A 17415-nucleotide genomic window follows, 5' to 3' on the forward strand; every position below is an offset into this window, starting at 1 on the left:
GCTTCAGCGAAAGCAATGGGAAGCCTCCGGAGCACGGAGGGAGCGCTCCCTCTGCGCTTCGGAGGCTTAGCGTTGCTATCGCTGTAGCCAAGGAGCCTGCATTCGCTCCATAGGATGCACACACATTTCCCCTCAATTTTTGGAGGGGAAAAAGTGCATCCTACAGAGCGAAAAATATGGTAATTCTCAAAGCGCCCAGTTTTGAGTAGGTGGCGAGAGGGATTTATTTCGGTCCAGCCCCTCTCAGCAGTGACTTGAAGGGATCTGTGGTTTATGGAAATGATGATGATGATTTACTGCTTTTATGTCCCACCTTCTCCAAGGAGCTCAGGGTGGGGTTACATAGTTCTCTCCCTCCTCAATATATCCTCACAACAACCCTGTGAGGTAGTTTAGCCTGAGAGGCAGTGACTGGCACCCAAGGTCACCCAGCGAGCTTGATGGCTGAGTGGGGTTTTGAACCCTAGTCTCCAAGGTCCTACTCCAGGGGTCAGCAACCTTTCTCAGCCATGGGCCGGTCCCTCAGACCTTGTGGGGGGCCGGACTATATTTTGAAAAAAATAAATAAATGAACAAGTTCCTATGCCCCACAAATAACCCAGAGATACATTTTAAACAAAAGCACACATTCTACTTACGTAAAAACACCAGGCAGGCTCCACAAATAACCCAGAGATGCATTTTAAATAAAAGGACACATTCTGCTCATGTAAAAACACGCTGATTCCTGGACCGTCCGTGGGTCGGATTGAGAAGGCGATTGGGCCGCATCTGGCCCCCGGGCCTTGGGTTGCCTACCCCTGTCCTACTCCAACCCAAACCACTACATTTATTATAATCCCCTCATCTTTCCCCCCAATCCCCTTCTCCACCCCGTCTGGGTGGGTGCCAGCTGAGAGGTCCATATATATATATAGCAAAACACAAATTGCTGCTCCCACACTCGCTCATTGTCCCTATCAAGGATGCTGTAATCTCAAAGGGCTATATTTAATTCTTATCGAAACGCCCTTCTGGATCTATCAAAACTGGAACAGCCTTTAGCAAGATGGGGGGGTTTTCTTTTCTCTGCCCTCCCAGCTTCCTTCTCAGCAGAGATTTGCCCTCCTAATCCCCAGTCAAGAGTTCAGGAAGGCAAAGGGAGGGTTTGCCTCTGGGCTTCCTTCTGCTGACTTGAGTGCAAAGTGCAGAGCCCCACCTCGCAATGCAGCTGCGAAATCCCCTTAATCTCTCTGCTAATACCTGTGAAGTCACGGGAGGTGAGGCTGAGCTTGCCCTTTCAGTCTATCAGATCAGAGAGCGGCTTTGTGGCCTCAGCAGGTAGGCGGTGCCTGGCTCCTGTGTACCCGAGAGCAAGGTAAACGGAGAGCAGGCATAAAGGCAGAAGAGGATCCCCAGTCGCTCAGAGAAGCAAGCAAACCTTCCGAAAGGTCATGGCTTGACCTGGCCTAGCCTGTTGTTGAAATGAACGCTGGTTGGATGGGTTCCCCAAGGGTAATCTAGTCCAACCCCCTGCAATGCAGGAGGCTTCCTTGGCCAGTTTCCCTCCTGCTCCTTTCTTTGGCTGGTTATCACCCGCTTGGACTACTGCAATGCGCTCTACGTGGGGCTACCTTTGAAGGTGACCCAGAAACTACAATTAATCCAGAATGCGGTAGATAGACTGGTGACTGGGAGTGGCAGCTGAGACCATATAACACCAGTCCTGAGAGATCTGCATTGGCTCCTGGTACGTTTCCGAGCATAATTCCAAGTGTTGGTGCTGACCTTTAAAGCCCTAAACAGCCTCGGTCCTGAATATCTGAAGGAGAATCTCCACTCCCATCGTTCAGCCCGGACACTGAGGTCCAGCTCCGAGGGCCTTCTGGCGGTTCCCTCCCTGCGAGAAGTGAGGTTACAGGGAACCAGGCAGAGGGCCTTCTCGGTAGTGGCACCTGTCCTGTGGAACACCCTCCCTTCAGATGTCAAGGAAATAAGCAGCTATCTTATCTTTAAAAGACATCTGAAGGCAGCCCTGTTTAGGGATGTTTTTGATATTTAATGCTGTATTGTTTTTAACACTCGATTGGGAGCCGCCCAGAGTGGCTGGGGAAACTCAGCCAGATGGGCGGGGTATAAATAATAAATTATTATTATTATTATTATTATTATTATTATTATTATTATTATTGTTGTTGTTGTTGTTGTTGTTGTTGTTATTTGGCCACAGCTGGGCAGTGGCGCACAGGGTGAATCCCTGCCCGTCACCCCCAAGGTCCCCTGTTCAAGACCATTTGTAGAGCACAGAGTTAATCTTTGGAACTCACTCCCCCAGGAGGCAGGGATGGCTTTAAAAGTGGACTCAGCCAATTCATGGAGGAGGGTGTGGCTCTCGATGGCTACTAGTCACAATGGCTCCAGTCCGCCTGCACTGTTGGAGGTGTCATGGCTCAAAATGACACTTGCCCCTGCTCTCGAATCCTGCTTGTGGGCATCACACAGGAATCTGACTGGCCACTGCCAGAACAAGCTGCTGGACGAGAGGGGCCGCTGGCCTGACCCAGCAGACTTCCCTTATGTCCTTATCTGCAGGTTCCAGGCTTGATAAACTGCCCAGATTTAGCCTTGAACTGGGGGTCATGGGCAGTTTGCCGCTTTGGGCGATGTTCCTTTGTACAAAGATAAGGAGAGCCCGCCAGGTCAGGCCAATGGCTCACCTAGTCCGGCACTCTTCAGACAGTGCCCAGTCAGATTCCTGCGGGAAGCCCACAAATGGGGCCTGGGAGCAGGAGCAACTCTTGAGTCCCGGGGTTCCCAGCAGCCGGCACCCAACCAATGGCTTAGGAAGAACATAGGCATTGTGGCTACTAGCTCTTGGTAGACTTTACTTGCATGCATTTACTTACCGTCTTTTTCGCTCTATAAGACGCACCAGACCATAAGACTGTTGGGATACTGCCAGGGAGACAAAGTCCATCATGGCCCCACGTCGCCTCCAGACGTCCATCGATCTCCCGTAGACACGCAGTATCAGCAATTAGCGACACGAGCTCCAGAAATAGCTTACCACATTCCAGAGCTGATGCATGCTCTTATCAGCAGATAATGCACAGCGAAAGATGCATGCAGGAGAGCATTATTTAAGTTTATTCAGCGTTGGTCAGAACAAAGAAAAAAACATGATGGCCTGCTTCAGTGTTCAGGCACCGAGAGAGAAACGAAAGCAACAGAAAACATAAACTTCCTGTGAACAGGAAATACGCAGACTCTGTGACTCACAAAGCCTGCTCCCTTTTAAGGTGGAACGGAAATATCCTAACAAAGACACACCTAGTTTTTGGAAGAGGAAAACAAGAAAAAAAATATATTCTGAATCCCAGAAGCCAGGACAGCCAGCGGGATCGCTGTGCTGCGATCCCGCTGGCTATCCTGGCTTATGGGATAGCCGCACACAGCCTCTCCCAGGCAAGGGGAGCCTTCATACCCTGCCCGGGAGAGGCTGCGTGCAGCTAAGGCTCCTTCAAGAGCTGTGCTCCCTTTAAAGAGTGCACGGAGTGTGGGGGGGCAGCCCTTCTCCCTCCTCGGGGAAAAGCCCCGAAGAGCCGCACACAGGCTCCACGCAGCTCTTTAAAGGGAGCGCTGAGCAGAGCCTCCCGCCTGCAGTCGCTCCATAAGACGCACACACATTTCCCCTTACTTTTTAGGAGGGGGAAAGTGCATCATATAAAGCGAAAAATACGGTAATCCTCATTTATAGCTGGGTGGCCGTCACTGGGTGGCTGTCACTGACTCTATAGGAATTTGGTCGGTCTCCCCCATTTCCTCAAGGCATGGGTCCCTCTTGCACATGGATATTCTTCCTGCGCATGTTGGAGCTGTGAGACACAGCCGCATGTGGAAGGGGGTGGGGGGTTGAGTTTACAGCAGGGCAGAGTTACTCGCAAATATACTGGTTCTCTAAATCCCTGCGCCATGTTGAACCTGTTTTTCCAGGTGTATTTCATATGCTGAGATTTCCCTGGAAATTGCCTATTTGTGTAGATCTCTCGTGACCAGTGAAAATCTAATGGGTGCCAGAAAGTCCTTACAGCCAAGGGGGTCCTTATTGCTGATGCACCAAGGTGCTGAAGCTGGGGGAGGAGGAGTTTGGATTTGATATCCTGCTTTTTCACTACCCTAAGTAGTCTCAAAGCAGCTCACAATCTCCTTTCCCTTCCTCTCCCACAACAAACACTCTGTGAGGTGAGTGAGGCTGAGATACTTCAGAGAAGTGTGACTGGCCCAAGGTCACCCAGCAGCTGCATGTGGAGGAGCAGGGAATCGAACCCGGTCCACCAGATTACGAGTCCACTGCTCCTAACCACTACACCACGTTGGCTCTCCAGTGATTAGAGATTAGGGAAGTCTCCTTGCTCGTCTGCCCTGATTGATTGCTGCTACTTTTGCAAATGCTCTGGGTCTGATCGTGTCATAGAGTTGGAAGGGACTCCTGCGGGTCATCTAGTCCAACCCCCTGCAATTGCAGGAATCTCAGCTAAAGCATCCAAGACAGGCAGCCATCCAACCTCTGTTTAAAAACCTCCAAGGGAGGAGAGTCCCAAGGGAGACAATTCCACTGTCGAACAGCTCTTGCTCTCCTTGGGAATCTCCTTTCTTGTAACTTGAAGCCATTGTCTTTGTGGATTTGCCTGCAACCAGGAACTCTGAGGACTTGAACAAAGGAAGCTGTGCTTCAAGTCGCTGCAAAGAGAACCACTCTACTAGACAGAATCTTTTATTTGGGGTTGGAACAGGCTCTTGTGGAAGCCTTAAAGCACCTCACTAACAAGCTTTTCCTTTCTCCTCTTCTTAGTGGACAGACCAGTCAGGGTTTATGCCGACGGAATATTTGACCTTTTCCACTCTGGGCACGCACGGGCCTTGATGCAGGCGAAAAACCTCTTCCCAAACACGTACCTGATTGTAGGGGGTAAGGCAGAGCTCCTTCGACTCCATAAACATTTTGGAGGAAAGCTACCTGGCTGGGGGAACCACGCATGATATGTACGAAGCAAGTAGAGAGAATTCTTTCCTTCCTCTCTCATAATGCTAGGACTTGGTTAGATTCACCCAGAGATCTTGATTCAGGAGAAGATTCAGAGCAGACAAGAGAAAGTACTTTTCCCCCTGGAGGAAATACATGGCCCAGAAGACAGCCAAGGAGGCTTGTCTAAAACGTAGGACCCACAGCTCATCTGTATCACCTGTGCAGAAAAAATGAACAAGCCAGTATGTGTTCCATTGACATTTCAGAGCAATTCAGGTTTCCATCATGGCAGTTGTGTGTTGGCTATATTGGCCTGTCTTTATGCCCTACTGCCTTTTATCTGTTCCATTTGGCCAGATGTCACAAGGGAGGCTGTTCCCTCCCTGGGGTCCAGATGCCAAGCAAAGCTTCCTTCTGCCTTTTCCTGGGATACTGTCTTGACTTTGTAGCGTTTTAGCAAAGTTTTATTGTGCAGTTAGCTCTCTGTACAGTTTATTTCTGAGTATTTATACAGTTCTTAAAGTAACGCATACTGCTATTCCAAAAAGTGCCATTCCTTGTATACAGTGGCTTGCGGAGATTTCTGAAAAAGCAAAACTCAGCCCTTTGTCCCAAGAAGTGTTGCGGGGAGGGAAGGTGTTGATGTGAGCATGAGCACTTTGTTTCAGCCGGAGATGTAGTTTATTTTTTTTTTCTTCATAGATATTTATTGAAATTTTCGAAATATTACAAAATGCAAAAAAGAAAAAAAGAAAAATACAAATTAAAAAATAGTTAAAAACAATTCCATCTTCCTTTACTTAACTTTCATTTGCTTATTTCCCGGACTTCCTCACCCCTCCCTTTCCTGTATTCCAATTCAGTTTGTTGGTTCAGCAAATCCTTCCCCACTTTATTTATTCTAATCTTTCATTACATTACCTTACCTATTTTCCTCATTAACTTAGAAAAGACCTTATAATTCAAAACCTAAATCTTATTTTTAATAACTTCTCATAATTCGGAGATGTAGTTTAAGGGGTTAAGCCAAAACCATAGAGTTGGAAGGGACCCCAAGGGTCATCTAGTCCACCCCCTGCAATGCAGGAATCTCAACTAAAGCATCCAAGAGAGATGGCCACCCAACCTCTGCTGGAAAACTTCCAAGGAAGGAGAGACCACAACCTCCAGATTAAATCCATTCCACTGCCAAGCAGCCCTCACTGTCAGAATGTTCTTCTTCTTACAAGAATCTACTTTTTTGTAACTTGAATCCATTGGGTCAGGTCCCATCCTCCAGAGGAGAGAACAAGCATGCTCCATCTTCCGTGTGACAGCCCTTTAGATATTTGAAGATGGCTATCATATCTCCTCTCCGTCTCCTCTTATCCAGGCTAAACATGCCCAGGCTCCCTGGGAAGGTGCCATATCCTGAATCAGACCTAGTTTGGGCAGAATTCGTATCTTATCTATTCTCCCAAGTAACTCTTTAGATAGCCAAATGGCATCTATACTACTGGTGGATTTATTTGGTTCTGAAAAATAAGTATAGTCCCTTTCTGTTAAACGTTTAAATCTCCATGCATCTTTTACAGTGGTGCCCCGCAAGACAAACGCCTCGCAAGACGGAAAACCCGCTAGACGAAAGGGTTTTCCGTTTTGGAGGCGCTTCGCAAAACGAATTTCCCTATGGGCTTCCTTCGCAAGACGAAAGCCCATAGGGAAATCTCCGGGACAGCGGGGAAGCGCAGCGCGTCTTCCCCACTGTCCTCGGACCTCCTCTGAAGGCTGGTGGTGGGGCGGAGAGACCTCCTCCCGCCGCCAGGCTTCGGAAGGCTGCTCCGAAGGCTGGCGGTGGGGCGGAGAGACCTTCTCCCCGCGCCAGCCTTCGGATAGCTGTCCTGAAGACTTGCGGTGGGAGGAGGGTTTTCCTTCCCACTGCCAACATTCAGAATGCTGTTCTGAATGTTGGCGGTGGGGAGGAAAAACCCTCCTCCCACCGCAAGCCCCGGGAACAGAGGAGAAACGCTGCGCCCCTTCCCCTCTGTTCCCGTACCTTTCCTGAAGGCTTGCGGTGGGGAGAAAAGCCCTTCTCCGCACCGCCAGCCTGGCAAGCGGTTTCCATAGGAACGCATTAATTGATTTTCAATGCATTCCTATGGGAAACCGTGCTTCGCAAGACGAAAAACTCGCAAGAAGAAAAAACTTGCGGAACGAATTAATTTCGTCTTGCGAGGCACCACTGTATATCCATATTTTCTACCAGTTCGAAAAAACTACGTGGCAGCTTTCCTTTTTCCCCTCTCGGTCCTATTGTTCTGTCCATCTCAGGGTTTGTTACACCATTTAAATCTCCCATAAGGATCATTTTTCTTCTTCTCTGTATTCCAGCAACCTTTTTTCTAGTTCTTTGAAGAATTCTACTTTTTTTTCATTGGGTGCATATATTCCAGCTAAGATAATTACTTCTCCTTGATTTTTAATTCTAATTATTATTATTCTCCCATTGGAGTCTTTATGTACATATCCTGAATCAGACCTGTGGTCCATCTAACTCAGTACTGCATACACTGACCGGCAGCGGCTCTATGGGATTTTCAGTCAGGGGGTCCCTCCCAGTCCCCTGATGTCAGGGCTTGACCCCGGAGCCCTCTGCATACAGCACAGATGCTCTGTCCCTGAGCTGCAGCCCTTTTCTAGATGACGCTGGGACACCACGGGGTGTTCTAGGCGGGAGCTCTGGGGAGGAGGCGCCCCAGCGAGGACGGGCAGAGTTGCTTAAGAGGTCCGGAGCTCACTTTCTCACCCCGTTTCCACGATTGCAGTCTGCAGCGACGAGCTGACGCACAACTTCAAGGGCTTCACTGTGATGAACGAGGCCGAGCGCTACGACGCCGTGCAGCACTGCCGCTACGTGGACGAGGTGGTGAGGAACGCCCCCTGGACCCTGACGCCCGAGTTCTTGGCTGAGCACAGGGTAAAAGAGACTCTGCGAAAGGTGGTTTGGAGGGAAGGGGGCTGGGTCCCTTGTGGCTTTTCCAGTCCTTAGCCTTACGGCCAAGTGGGATTCTCTGAGCCATGGCAAAAAAAAGAAGAAGAGTTTGGATTTGATATCCCGCTTTATCACTACCCGAAGGAGTCTCAAAGCGGCTAACATTCTCCTTTCCCTTCCTCCCCCACAACAAACACTCTGTGAGGTGAGTGGGGCTGAGAGACTTCAGAGAAGTGTGACTGGCCCAAGGTCAGCCAGCAGCTGCATGTGGAGGAGCGGGGAAGCGAACCCGGTTCACCAGATTACGAGTCTATCGCTCTGAACCACTACACCACACTGGAACCAGACTCCATTCCTCCTGCCCCCTGATGGGGGGCACCCTAGAGACCTGGCCAGTGGAAGCACAATGGGCTGAAAGGCCTTCCCTGCTCCGTGTCTCTGTGCCAGTCCCTGCTTGGTGCCCTCACCCACCAGGTCACGGCTTGTGCCGCCACCTCTTCTCCGCTGCCCAGACTCCGCAGTTTTGCTAATGGCTCTTGCTGTCCGATCCCACAGATCGACTTTGTTGCCCACGACGACATCCCCTATTCCTCCGCCGGCAGCGACGATGTCTATAAGCACATAAAAGAAGCAGGTGAGCTTGTGTCTCTGCAGCGGAACCACCCAGCCCTCCCGCGATGCCCTCTGGGGAGGCTTGGGGCTGGCTCCCCTCCAGGCCAGCGCTGTACAGAACCTCTTCATTTCCCTACATGCTTCTAGAGCAGGCTTTCCCAATCACGAGTCTCCAGCTGTTGCTGGACTACAACTCCCATCATCCCTAGCAAGCAGGGATGATGGGAACTGTAGTCCAAAAAGAGCTGGAGACCCAAATTTTGGAAACCGCTCTAGAGGGGTTAGGGGCTGTTAACCATGAGGTCAGAGGCAGCGATGCTTCTGAATACCAGTTGCTGGAAACCACAGGAGGGGAGAGTCGCTCTTGTACTCAAATCCTGCTCGCAGGTTTCCATGGAGGCGCAGGTTGCAGCCGCAGCAAAGGTGGCATTTTTCCATCTCCGCTGTATTAAGCAGTTGGTCCCTTACCTTTCTCGCCCTGATCTGGCCACAGTGATCCATGCGACGGTCACCTCCAGGCTTGATTATTGTAACTCGTTCTACGTGGGGCTGCCCTTGAAGCTGTTCCAGAAACTCCAGCGGGTGCAGAATGCCGCAGTGAGGCTCCTTACAGGGTCCTTGCCGTGGGATCACATTCATCCAGTGCATTACCAACTGCACTGGCTCCCGGTGGAGTACAGGGTCAGGTTTAAGGTGCTGGTTTTGACCTTTAAAGCCCTATACGGCCTAGGACCCACGTACCTACAGGACCGCCTCTCCTGGTATGCCCTGCAGAGGACCCTAAAGTCCACAAATGACAACATTTTGGAGGTCCCAGGTCGCAAGGTGGTTAGATTGGTCTCAACTAGGGCCTTTTCAGCACTGGCCCCGACGTGGTGGAATGCTCTGCCACAAGAGACTAGGGCCCTGCGGGACTTGACATCTTTCCACGGGTCCTGCAAGACGGAGCTTTTCCACCTGGCCTTTGGTTTGGACTCAGTCTGACCCTTCTGTTTCCCTCCCCTTATGGTTTTGATTTATGGGCTACTTTTAAAATGAGGCTGCATTTTAAATTGCATTTTAACCTGTATTTTAAATTGGGGTTTTTTTCCTATTATGTTTTTATTGTAATTTTACTGGTGTTAGCCGCCCTGAGCCTGGCTCTGGCCAGGGAGGGCGGGCGGGGTATAAATAAATTATTTTATTATTATTATTATTATTATTATTATTATTATTATTATTATTATTGGCATCCGTTTGGCCAGTGCTGGACTAGATGGGCCATTAGAGAGCAGTGAATTCAGGTGGGAGGGGAACACAGGGGCTGGGAAGCCCTAACCTGCTTCCTCCTCCTTTGCCCCCCCCTTTTTTCCCTTCCTCCCCACCCCACATCCCCAGTCTTTCTCATCATGCTAATGGGAAGCCTCCAAGAAGGCTACAGGGCCTTTCCAGATTGCATCATGGCACCATGTTTATGGAGCCTTCTTGGGTCGACTGACTGCCCGCCCAACCCTCTCTCCATCTGCTTGCAGGAATGTTCGCACCGACTCAGAGAACCGAAGGCATTTCCACGTCGGACATCATCACTCGCATCGTCCGCGACTACGACGTCTACGCCCGGCGGAACCTGCAGAGAGGCTACACGGCTAAGGAGCTCAACGTCAGCTTCATCAATGTAAGTCCGGGGACCTTGTTTTCTGTGCACAGACTTCTTCGGGTCGCCTGGCTGCAAACCAAGGGAGGGTCCCATTTTCATGCAGGAAGACCTTTTTAAACAGATCAGGTGCCCAGAGGGTGAACATGGCCTTTCCAGAAGACCCCAAATCCCACCAAATCCAAATCTTGCCACCCAAAGAAACACATTTCTGCATCTGCTTTGAGTCTGTGACAGAGCGAGGTGTTTTCTGTGTGCAGAATTTGGCCCTTCTGCCTGGTGCTGTCCCCAAGGCTGCCGTTTTTCAGCGGATGCCACCAACCTAGCCCTAACCCTTGATGCCTGTTGATATTTTCACCCCCTCCCATTGCGAGAATCTCCTGATATGATGTTTTCAGAAAGGAGGGGGCAGAGACTGCTCTTCGCTTCTTCCGCTCCTGCCTGACTCTGTGTGGAGTCTGTGTGTTATCTATGTAGAGATGAGATGTCTGAGTGAGAGCTGTAACACTCATGCAAGCCTTTTTAGTTTCAGTTTGCAGTAGCTGTTAGAAATAAAAGAAGTTACGCTTCACAGCTTTCTTCCGTGTTGTTCACACTCTGCTGAGGTTGGTGCTCAAAATGGACAGTTGTGGGTCCAGTGCACTTGGACCTGATTTCCAGGAGCGGAAGGTATCTGGAAGTGCTCCAGTTCGCCTAGCCCAGTCGGGGCAGAACCAGTTGTTGAGCCCAGTCGCTGGCATTGGCTCAAAGGCGTACTGACAATGGCGGCCTCTCTCTTTTTTTGCAGGAGAAGAAGTACCACTTGCAAGAGCGCGTGGACAAAGTGAAGAAGAGGGTGAAGGACGTCGAGGAGAAGTCCAAGGAGTTTGTGCAGAAAGTGGAGGAGAAAAGCATCGACCTCATCCAGAAATGGGAAGAGAAGTCCCGCGAGTTCATTGGCAACTTCCTGGAGATGTTTGGCCCCGAAGGAGCTCTGGTAAGGAGGCAGCAGGGTCAGACGCCTTCCGCTCCTCTGCCTAGTCTCAGGGCTTGCATGCCCATGGCTATAAGCCCAGCTGCACTCTGCACGTGTGCCTGCACCCTCTGCACTGAACAAAGACTGCACGTCCTACATAGGACTTTAGACCCCAAGGCCACAGGTGGAATCCCTCCTCTGCATCCCCCGCAGCCCAGGTTTGGTCTTTGGCATCTGAGGATAGAGCAGCATGGAGGAGCCGTGAGCAGCCCCTGGTGGGCGGGGCCAGTTGCAAAAGTGGGCAGGGCGACAGGTGTCACTCAAAGCCAGGACGCGTTCCACCCAGGCACAAAGGAGAACCATTAAGGGGGTGTGGTCTGAGGACCGGGGGTGTGCTGGTCCCATGGGTTACCCGAGAGGCAAGGTCCAAGTCCAGTCCATGGTCAAAGGTGCAACGAGGAGGCAGTCCGTAGTAGCTGAAGCTGGGTGCAGGGCAGGGAGTCGGGTGAAGTCAGGAACAGGCTTGCAAGCAGGGAGCCAGGGCAGGTCAGGAGCTCCAGCAGGAAAGCAGGACAGGGTTCAGGCAGGAACTAGCAACCAACAATGTTGCTCCCACAACTTGGGACTGGGGGGGGGGGGTGGCTGGCTTTTATCTGCCCCGAGGCATAGGATGGCCCTGATCCTCAGGTGACTCACCTCTCCTGGCCTGGAGGCGAGCACTCCTCCTGCAGGAACTTAGTTCCCTCCACCTCTCTGCCCTGAGCCTCTGCAGCTCAGGAGAGGCTGGAGGGTTATTGGACCCAGAGGCAACTCCAGCTTCCTCTGATGGGGCTGAGAGTGGAGCACCTGCAGGCAATGGGTCCTCCATCACCTCAGGAGCCAGAGCAGACTCAGCTGATGCTTGCACCTGAGGACCCAGCACAGGTGAGGACCCTTCAGGCTCAGGCCCCAGCCCCGGCTCAGCTGGTTCTGGAGGCGGGGAATCCTGTGCAGGCTGGGATCCCTCAGGTTCAGCATCCGAGTCCGAATCCCAGGCCATCACAGGGGGTGTGGCTTGGCTGTCTTCAGCCTCTGGGGCTGAGGCTCCCCATCCACCCGAGTTAGAAGGATCTCAGAAGGGAGGGTGGAAGAGACCCTGGTCAGCAGCTGATAAGTCAGAGCAGACAATACTGAACTGGGTGGGCCCCAGGAGATCCAACTCGATAAAGGGAGCCTTGTTGCACATGCTAACAGCAAACCGAGCAGGTGAGTTCAGAGAGGACATTCCTAGGTTGTGTTCGCAAAGTAAAGGAAGGATTGAACTCTGATTAATAAGAATACACACAGAGGCTTGAACCAGCAAGGCTCTGGGAAGGGTGCGTATAATAGTGTCTCTCTGTGCTTGTCCGTTTTCTCCGCAGCCCCCGGCCCAGGCCGTTTTATTCACAAAAGAACTTTTTACAGAGTGTTCGTAAGAACCAATCAGATTTCTTCTGAGCATTTCCACAAACCCACGTGGGGACAAGTTAAACTACTAAAACTAATTAAGCACAGATATTTCTGGGGTAAACAAATTGAGAACTACAAAGGGGTGGTAAATAAACATGATAAGAAGGATGGCCAGAAAGACCGGATCACTATCACCTTCATGTGAGATCTGTTTCCTGGCTCCAAGATTAACATCTTAAGATTAATATATATGGAAACTACTTCAAAGAAGCTCTCCCACTATCTTTATGGCCCAAGATGCCTGCCTGGCGAAGCAACTGGGCTGTGTACGTGACTTCTCAGGCAAGAGAGATGGACAGTAGAGGAAATGGCCAGAGATGCAGAGGTGTGGATTGATCAGGAATTATATCAAAATAGTTTAAACCCAGTCAACGCAATGCTTTCATTGCTGACACACATGGCTTACTCTATATTTGTCATAATTCCTCATAGCAATCCCACCTGATCACTACATCTCTGGATATTTGCACTCCTACATTCCTGCATTGCAGGGGGTTGGGCTAGATGACCCTTGGGGTCCCTGCCTTGCACACTGAAAGTCTCAGGTTCAGTCCCCAACATCATCTCCAGCCAAAGAACTCCTGCCTGAACCTCTGGAGAGCTGCAGCCAGTACAGAGCCAGGTGAACTAATGGTTTGATGGCTGGATAAGTGGCAGGGGGCAGGCTGGTGCGAGTCCTCTGCATGGGAAGGACCCAGACCCAGCAGCAGAACACCTGCCTTGCATGCAGAAGGCCCCAGGTGCAGCCCCCGCTAGAATCACCAGGCAGACTTGGCAGAGACCCCTTCTCTGAAAGCCTGGAGAGCCACCGGGGCTGCTCAGTGTGCCAGCGTCTCTCAGACCGGGTCCTCAGCTGTTGTTTGACTGCAACTCCCATCATCCCTGACCACTGTTCCTGCTAGCTAGGGATGCTGGGAGTTGTAGTCCAACAGCAGCAGGGCCCACTGCTGAGCGAGGCGGACGGCTGGGTCGGATTCATAAGGCAGCTTCCTCTTCTTAATTCAAGTATTCTGAATGCGAGTTTTGCGGCAGCTTCCTGACCAGCGCTCTGCCTTTCCTCCCCAGAAGCACATGCTGAAGGAGGGCAAGGGGCGCATGCTGCAGGCCATCAGCCCCAAGCAGAGCCCCAGCAGCAGCCCCACCCACGACCGCTCGCCCTCCCCTTCCTTCCGCTGGCCCTTCACTGCCCGGACGCCCCCCTCGTCTCCGGCCAACGTCCCCAGGAACAAGTCGGCGGTGGCCTACGACATCAGCGAGGACGAGGAGGACTAGAGAGCCTGGACCCCGCGGGGATTTCTGCAAATGCTGCTTCCTTGATGAGTCCCGCCTCCAGGCATGAAGAGAACCGCGGGCGATGAGCGAGCGCCTCCCCGCAACCCGCCGCCCGAGGGCTGGGTCTGCCGTGGCAGCCCAGCCGGGCAGCGTCCTCCCCCTCCTCTCTCGCTGAGGACTAGTGCCTTGGGGAGTGGGGCGCATTGTTGCGTTTGAACGCCTTCCCCACTTCCCCTTTCATTGGTTATTTGCTGTCTTGTTTCTTGGGGGAAACGGGGGGGAAGGTGGCTCCAATTTTAAAGCAGGTGTATTCCTTTTAAACTTTTAACTGGCCTGAGCCGTGGAAATGAGCGCTCTGGTTGGCAGGGGAATTAGGGGGCTGGCAGAGCCGGGAGGCTGCCCTGCAGGCAAGCATCGTTGCCTGCCTGTCCCCAAGTCCCAGGGTGCCTCCTGCCTCCTCACAGGCTGTCTCCAGTTCAAAGCCCACAAGGCCCCTGAGCCAGTGTGAAGTCGAGGCAGTGCAGGAAGCGGTTGCAGTAGAAAATCTGTAAAAAGAGAGAGGTGGCGGCTGGCTGTGGAGTCACAAGATGCTTTTTGGGATGCCGGAGCGGAAGTTGGTCACCTTGCAAGCCCTTCTGTTCCCCCCGTTTGCTGGTCCTCCAGGAGATAAGTGGGAGGGGAGGCTGTGCAAAAAAAGGGGGGGGGTGGAAGCATGTCTGCAGATTCCCACTGTAACCGCAGTGAGGTTGTTGGGTCGTCTGCTCAGCCGCCTTTTCCTGCTTCTGGCGCACACAATAATAAAAGAAAAACTTCAGTTCGCTTCCCAAATGGGCAAAGTTGGCTTAAAGTTCCTGTGGATGTGCAGCAGGAGTAGCAACCCGCCCCCCAGGCTTCAAAGGCAAGTTGCTTGCTGCCGAATTGGAGGAAAGCATCAGGCTAGCATTGCGCGGCCCTCAGGTGGAATGTCCGTTGCGTTGCAAAGCCAGGGCAGGGCTGAATGGGTGGCACTCGTTCCGTAGCGGCCGGAAAAGCGACCCGGATTCTCCCCATTCTGAGACTTCTTGTTGGGCAGTGAAAACAAGGAAACTTGGGAGCCTGTTAAAAGCTTAAATTTTTGTCCCTTTTGCGTGTTGTGCTTTAAGCAAAGGTTTGTCACCCCTTTCCTGGCGCCGGGTGCTTGGTCTTTGTTGACGTACCCATCTCGCCTTTGTTGACTTACCCATCTCTTCTCAGAACGTCCCCACCTGACCCTAACGCCCTCCTGCCTCCCAGCTTCCAAAGTGCAACGTGCAGCTCTGTCTGATCCTGCAACTCTGCTCTCCTGCCGGCCTGTGTCTGTCATAAATGCCCAGTGGTCAGGGCTTTGCTGCCCACCCCGCACCCCTTCATGGGGAAGAGGGGAACCGCCCCATTGTGCAACTATGGCTGAGCGTGTGTTCTGTGCTCCCAGGAAAGGCCACCAGCAGCACAGATCTAGCTCAGAGGGTGCAGCACACTCGTTGCATCACCTCCAAATCTTCTGGGTGTTCGAGTGCAAACCCTGCCAACTCTCAGCTCTGCCTTGAGTAAGGTGCAAATTAATATCACGCAAAACAGCTGCTCTTTCAGTGAACTGCCCGATGTCTGGGGGTGCTCCTCCTGTTGGCTTTTGTTGTTAACTGTGTAATAAATGTTCAGAGTTAACTGTCAGCTCCGCATGGATTTTCCCTGGATTCAGTCCCTGCTTCTGATGTTTCCCTGTCAAGAACGATGCCAGCTGTCCCTTGACCATGGGCGACTGCCCGTCTGGGTTATTTCATGAGTTAATGTTTTTCTTAAGAGATTGTCTCTTTGTAGGAAAATCAGCTTGTGAAATGTCTCGGGGGGGGGGGGAGGAATTATTCGTGCTCTGGGAATACGGAGCAGGCAGACAGCCTCTCCCACACTCTGTGAGCTCAGCGGGACAGCTTCAAGGCATCTTGGCGCCCACACATTTTCTGACATGATGATTGTCCCTGGACAGGAACGGAGGTGTTGGCCAGATTGCCACTGTGGTGGTCAGTCTGGGCCGTACACCGTCAGGATTTTTGGTGGGAGCTCACAAAGCAGACAGCGCCATGCTCTCTCTTCCCTGTGAGTTTCCCCTGGTGTCTTAAAAATCTGAAGGAGAACGCATTTCTGTTCCTCACCCTGCCTTCCCATTCCACAGGGAGACTCCTGGAAATGCTTGATTGCCCCGTTTTAACTCTTCAAAAGTGTGTTCAGTTGGATTGTTTTGAGACACACTTCTGAACATTTGCACACTGTATAAAGTTGATTCACAGATGCAGGAACTGAGCTGCCGCAAGGCAGATTTCCCTTCCACGTTATTCATGCGGTAAAATGTGCTTCTGAAAGTTTTCCCCAGTGCCGTAAAATTGCCGTGGTACACGTGGCCTCAGGATAATTTGTGTCTTTTCCTTTGAGGGAGCTCTTCCAAAAGATCATTTTGCCATGAAAACAGCGAGTTGGAGGGGAACGGCACCTCAGGGTGGCTCTTTTGCCCCACAAATTGTCTCCCAAACCGGCTCATCTGGAGACTGCTTTGGGAACAGGAGTGTCAGTGACCCTAAAGGAATGACACTTACGGAGCCAGCCATTCCAAAATGATACTTGCAAAGGTCACTACAGAAGCCGATAAATTTGTTGGGTGACTTTAAAAAAAAACGGGATTTGGGGTGCTGAAATAGCGACTGCTACATATTGCATTATACCAGTGGTCCCTCTCTCTAAGATGTAGGTTTGTATAGCAACGGTAGCATCTCTGCCTGTGAGCTTGACTCTGTTTTGTGCCCTTAGGCCAGTACTCTTAACAGTACTTCGGCCCTGCGAAATTACTGTACAAAAGTGGGTTTTGGTTAGGCACGTGCACAAATCTCGCACACCTGTAGTTGTAAGTGATGGCCCCTACACGGGTGTTGCTACACAAGGTAGGCTCTTCACAGAACAACCTGCTTGCAGCATTTGTGCAGATTTATGTCGTCATGTGTGAAGCACAGCCCTGTTGCCTCTGAATGAACTCACCTGGGCACTGTGTGATGCACCCCTTTTAGCAATATTTGGAGATTTCCATACTTCCCAGAGTCAGGGGGAGAAAATAGGCAAGGGTTATTAACTTCTTTGCATCCAGAAGCAAATAGTTTTCCAGGGCCACCACATGCATTTAGCCAGAAATTGCATTTCCTTCCTTTGCAGCTGAACATGTGGTGGAAATGTCATTGAACTCTTCCACCCATACAGCTGCACTCATTATTCATATAACTATTTAGTCCTCAACACAGGTTTTTTTTAAATAAAAAAATGGGTCGTAATTGGGGAGGAACCGCTACACAGGGCAACCTCTGACTGTCCCAAGTTTCCACCCAGAGCAGAGTCCTTGTGCTCTGGCCGATGACAGTATTGTTATGAGTCCCATAATGGATTTGAAAAGTCACATGGTGGTACTTCACATATGCTAGCGG

General features: G+C 51.3%; 1 protein-coding gene across 2 annotated transcripts in view; it reads left to right on the forward strand.

Annotated features, from left to right (window-relative positions):
- Window positions 1-15625, forward strand: part of PCYT1A (phosphate cytidylyltransferase 1A, choline) — a 37424-nt gene extending 21799 nt beyond the window's left edge. For both annotated transcript variants that reach the window (XM_028731894.2, XM_028731896.2), the window contains exons 4-9: window positions 4832-4948; window positions 7810-7961; window positions 8532-8610; window positions 10100-10242; window positions 11009-11197; window positions 13730-15625. In XM_028731894.2, the coding sequence (XP_028587727.2) occupies window positions 4832-4948; window positions 7810-7961; window positions 8532-8610; window positions 10100-10242; window positions 11009-11197; window positions 13730-13936 (887 nt within the window). In that variant the 3' untranslated portion in view covers window positions 13937-15625. The remainder of the gene's footprint in view (window positions 1-4831; window positions 4949-7809; window positions 7962-8531; window positions 8611-10099; window positions 10243-11008; window positions 11198-13729) is intronic.
- The last annotated feature ends 1790 nt before the right edge of the window (window positions 15626-17415 follow it).

The sequence above is a fragment of the Podarcis muralis genome, chromosome 6, assembly GCF_964188315.1.
Source record: "Podarcis muralis chromosome 6, rPodMur119.hap1.1, whole genome shotgun sequence".
Lineage (NCBI taxonomy): Eukaryota > Metazoa > Chordata > Lepidosauria > Squamata > Lacertidae > Podarcis > Podarcis muralis.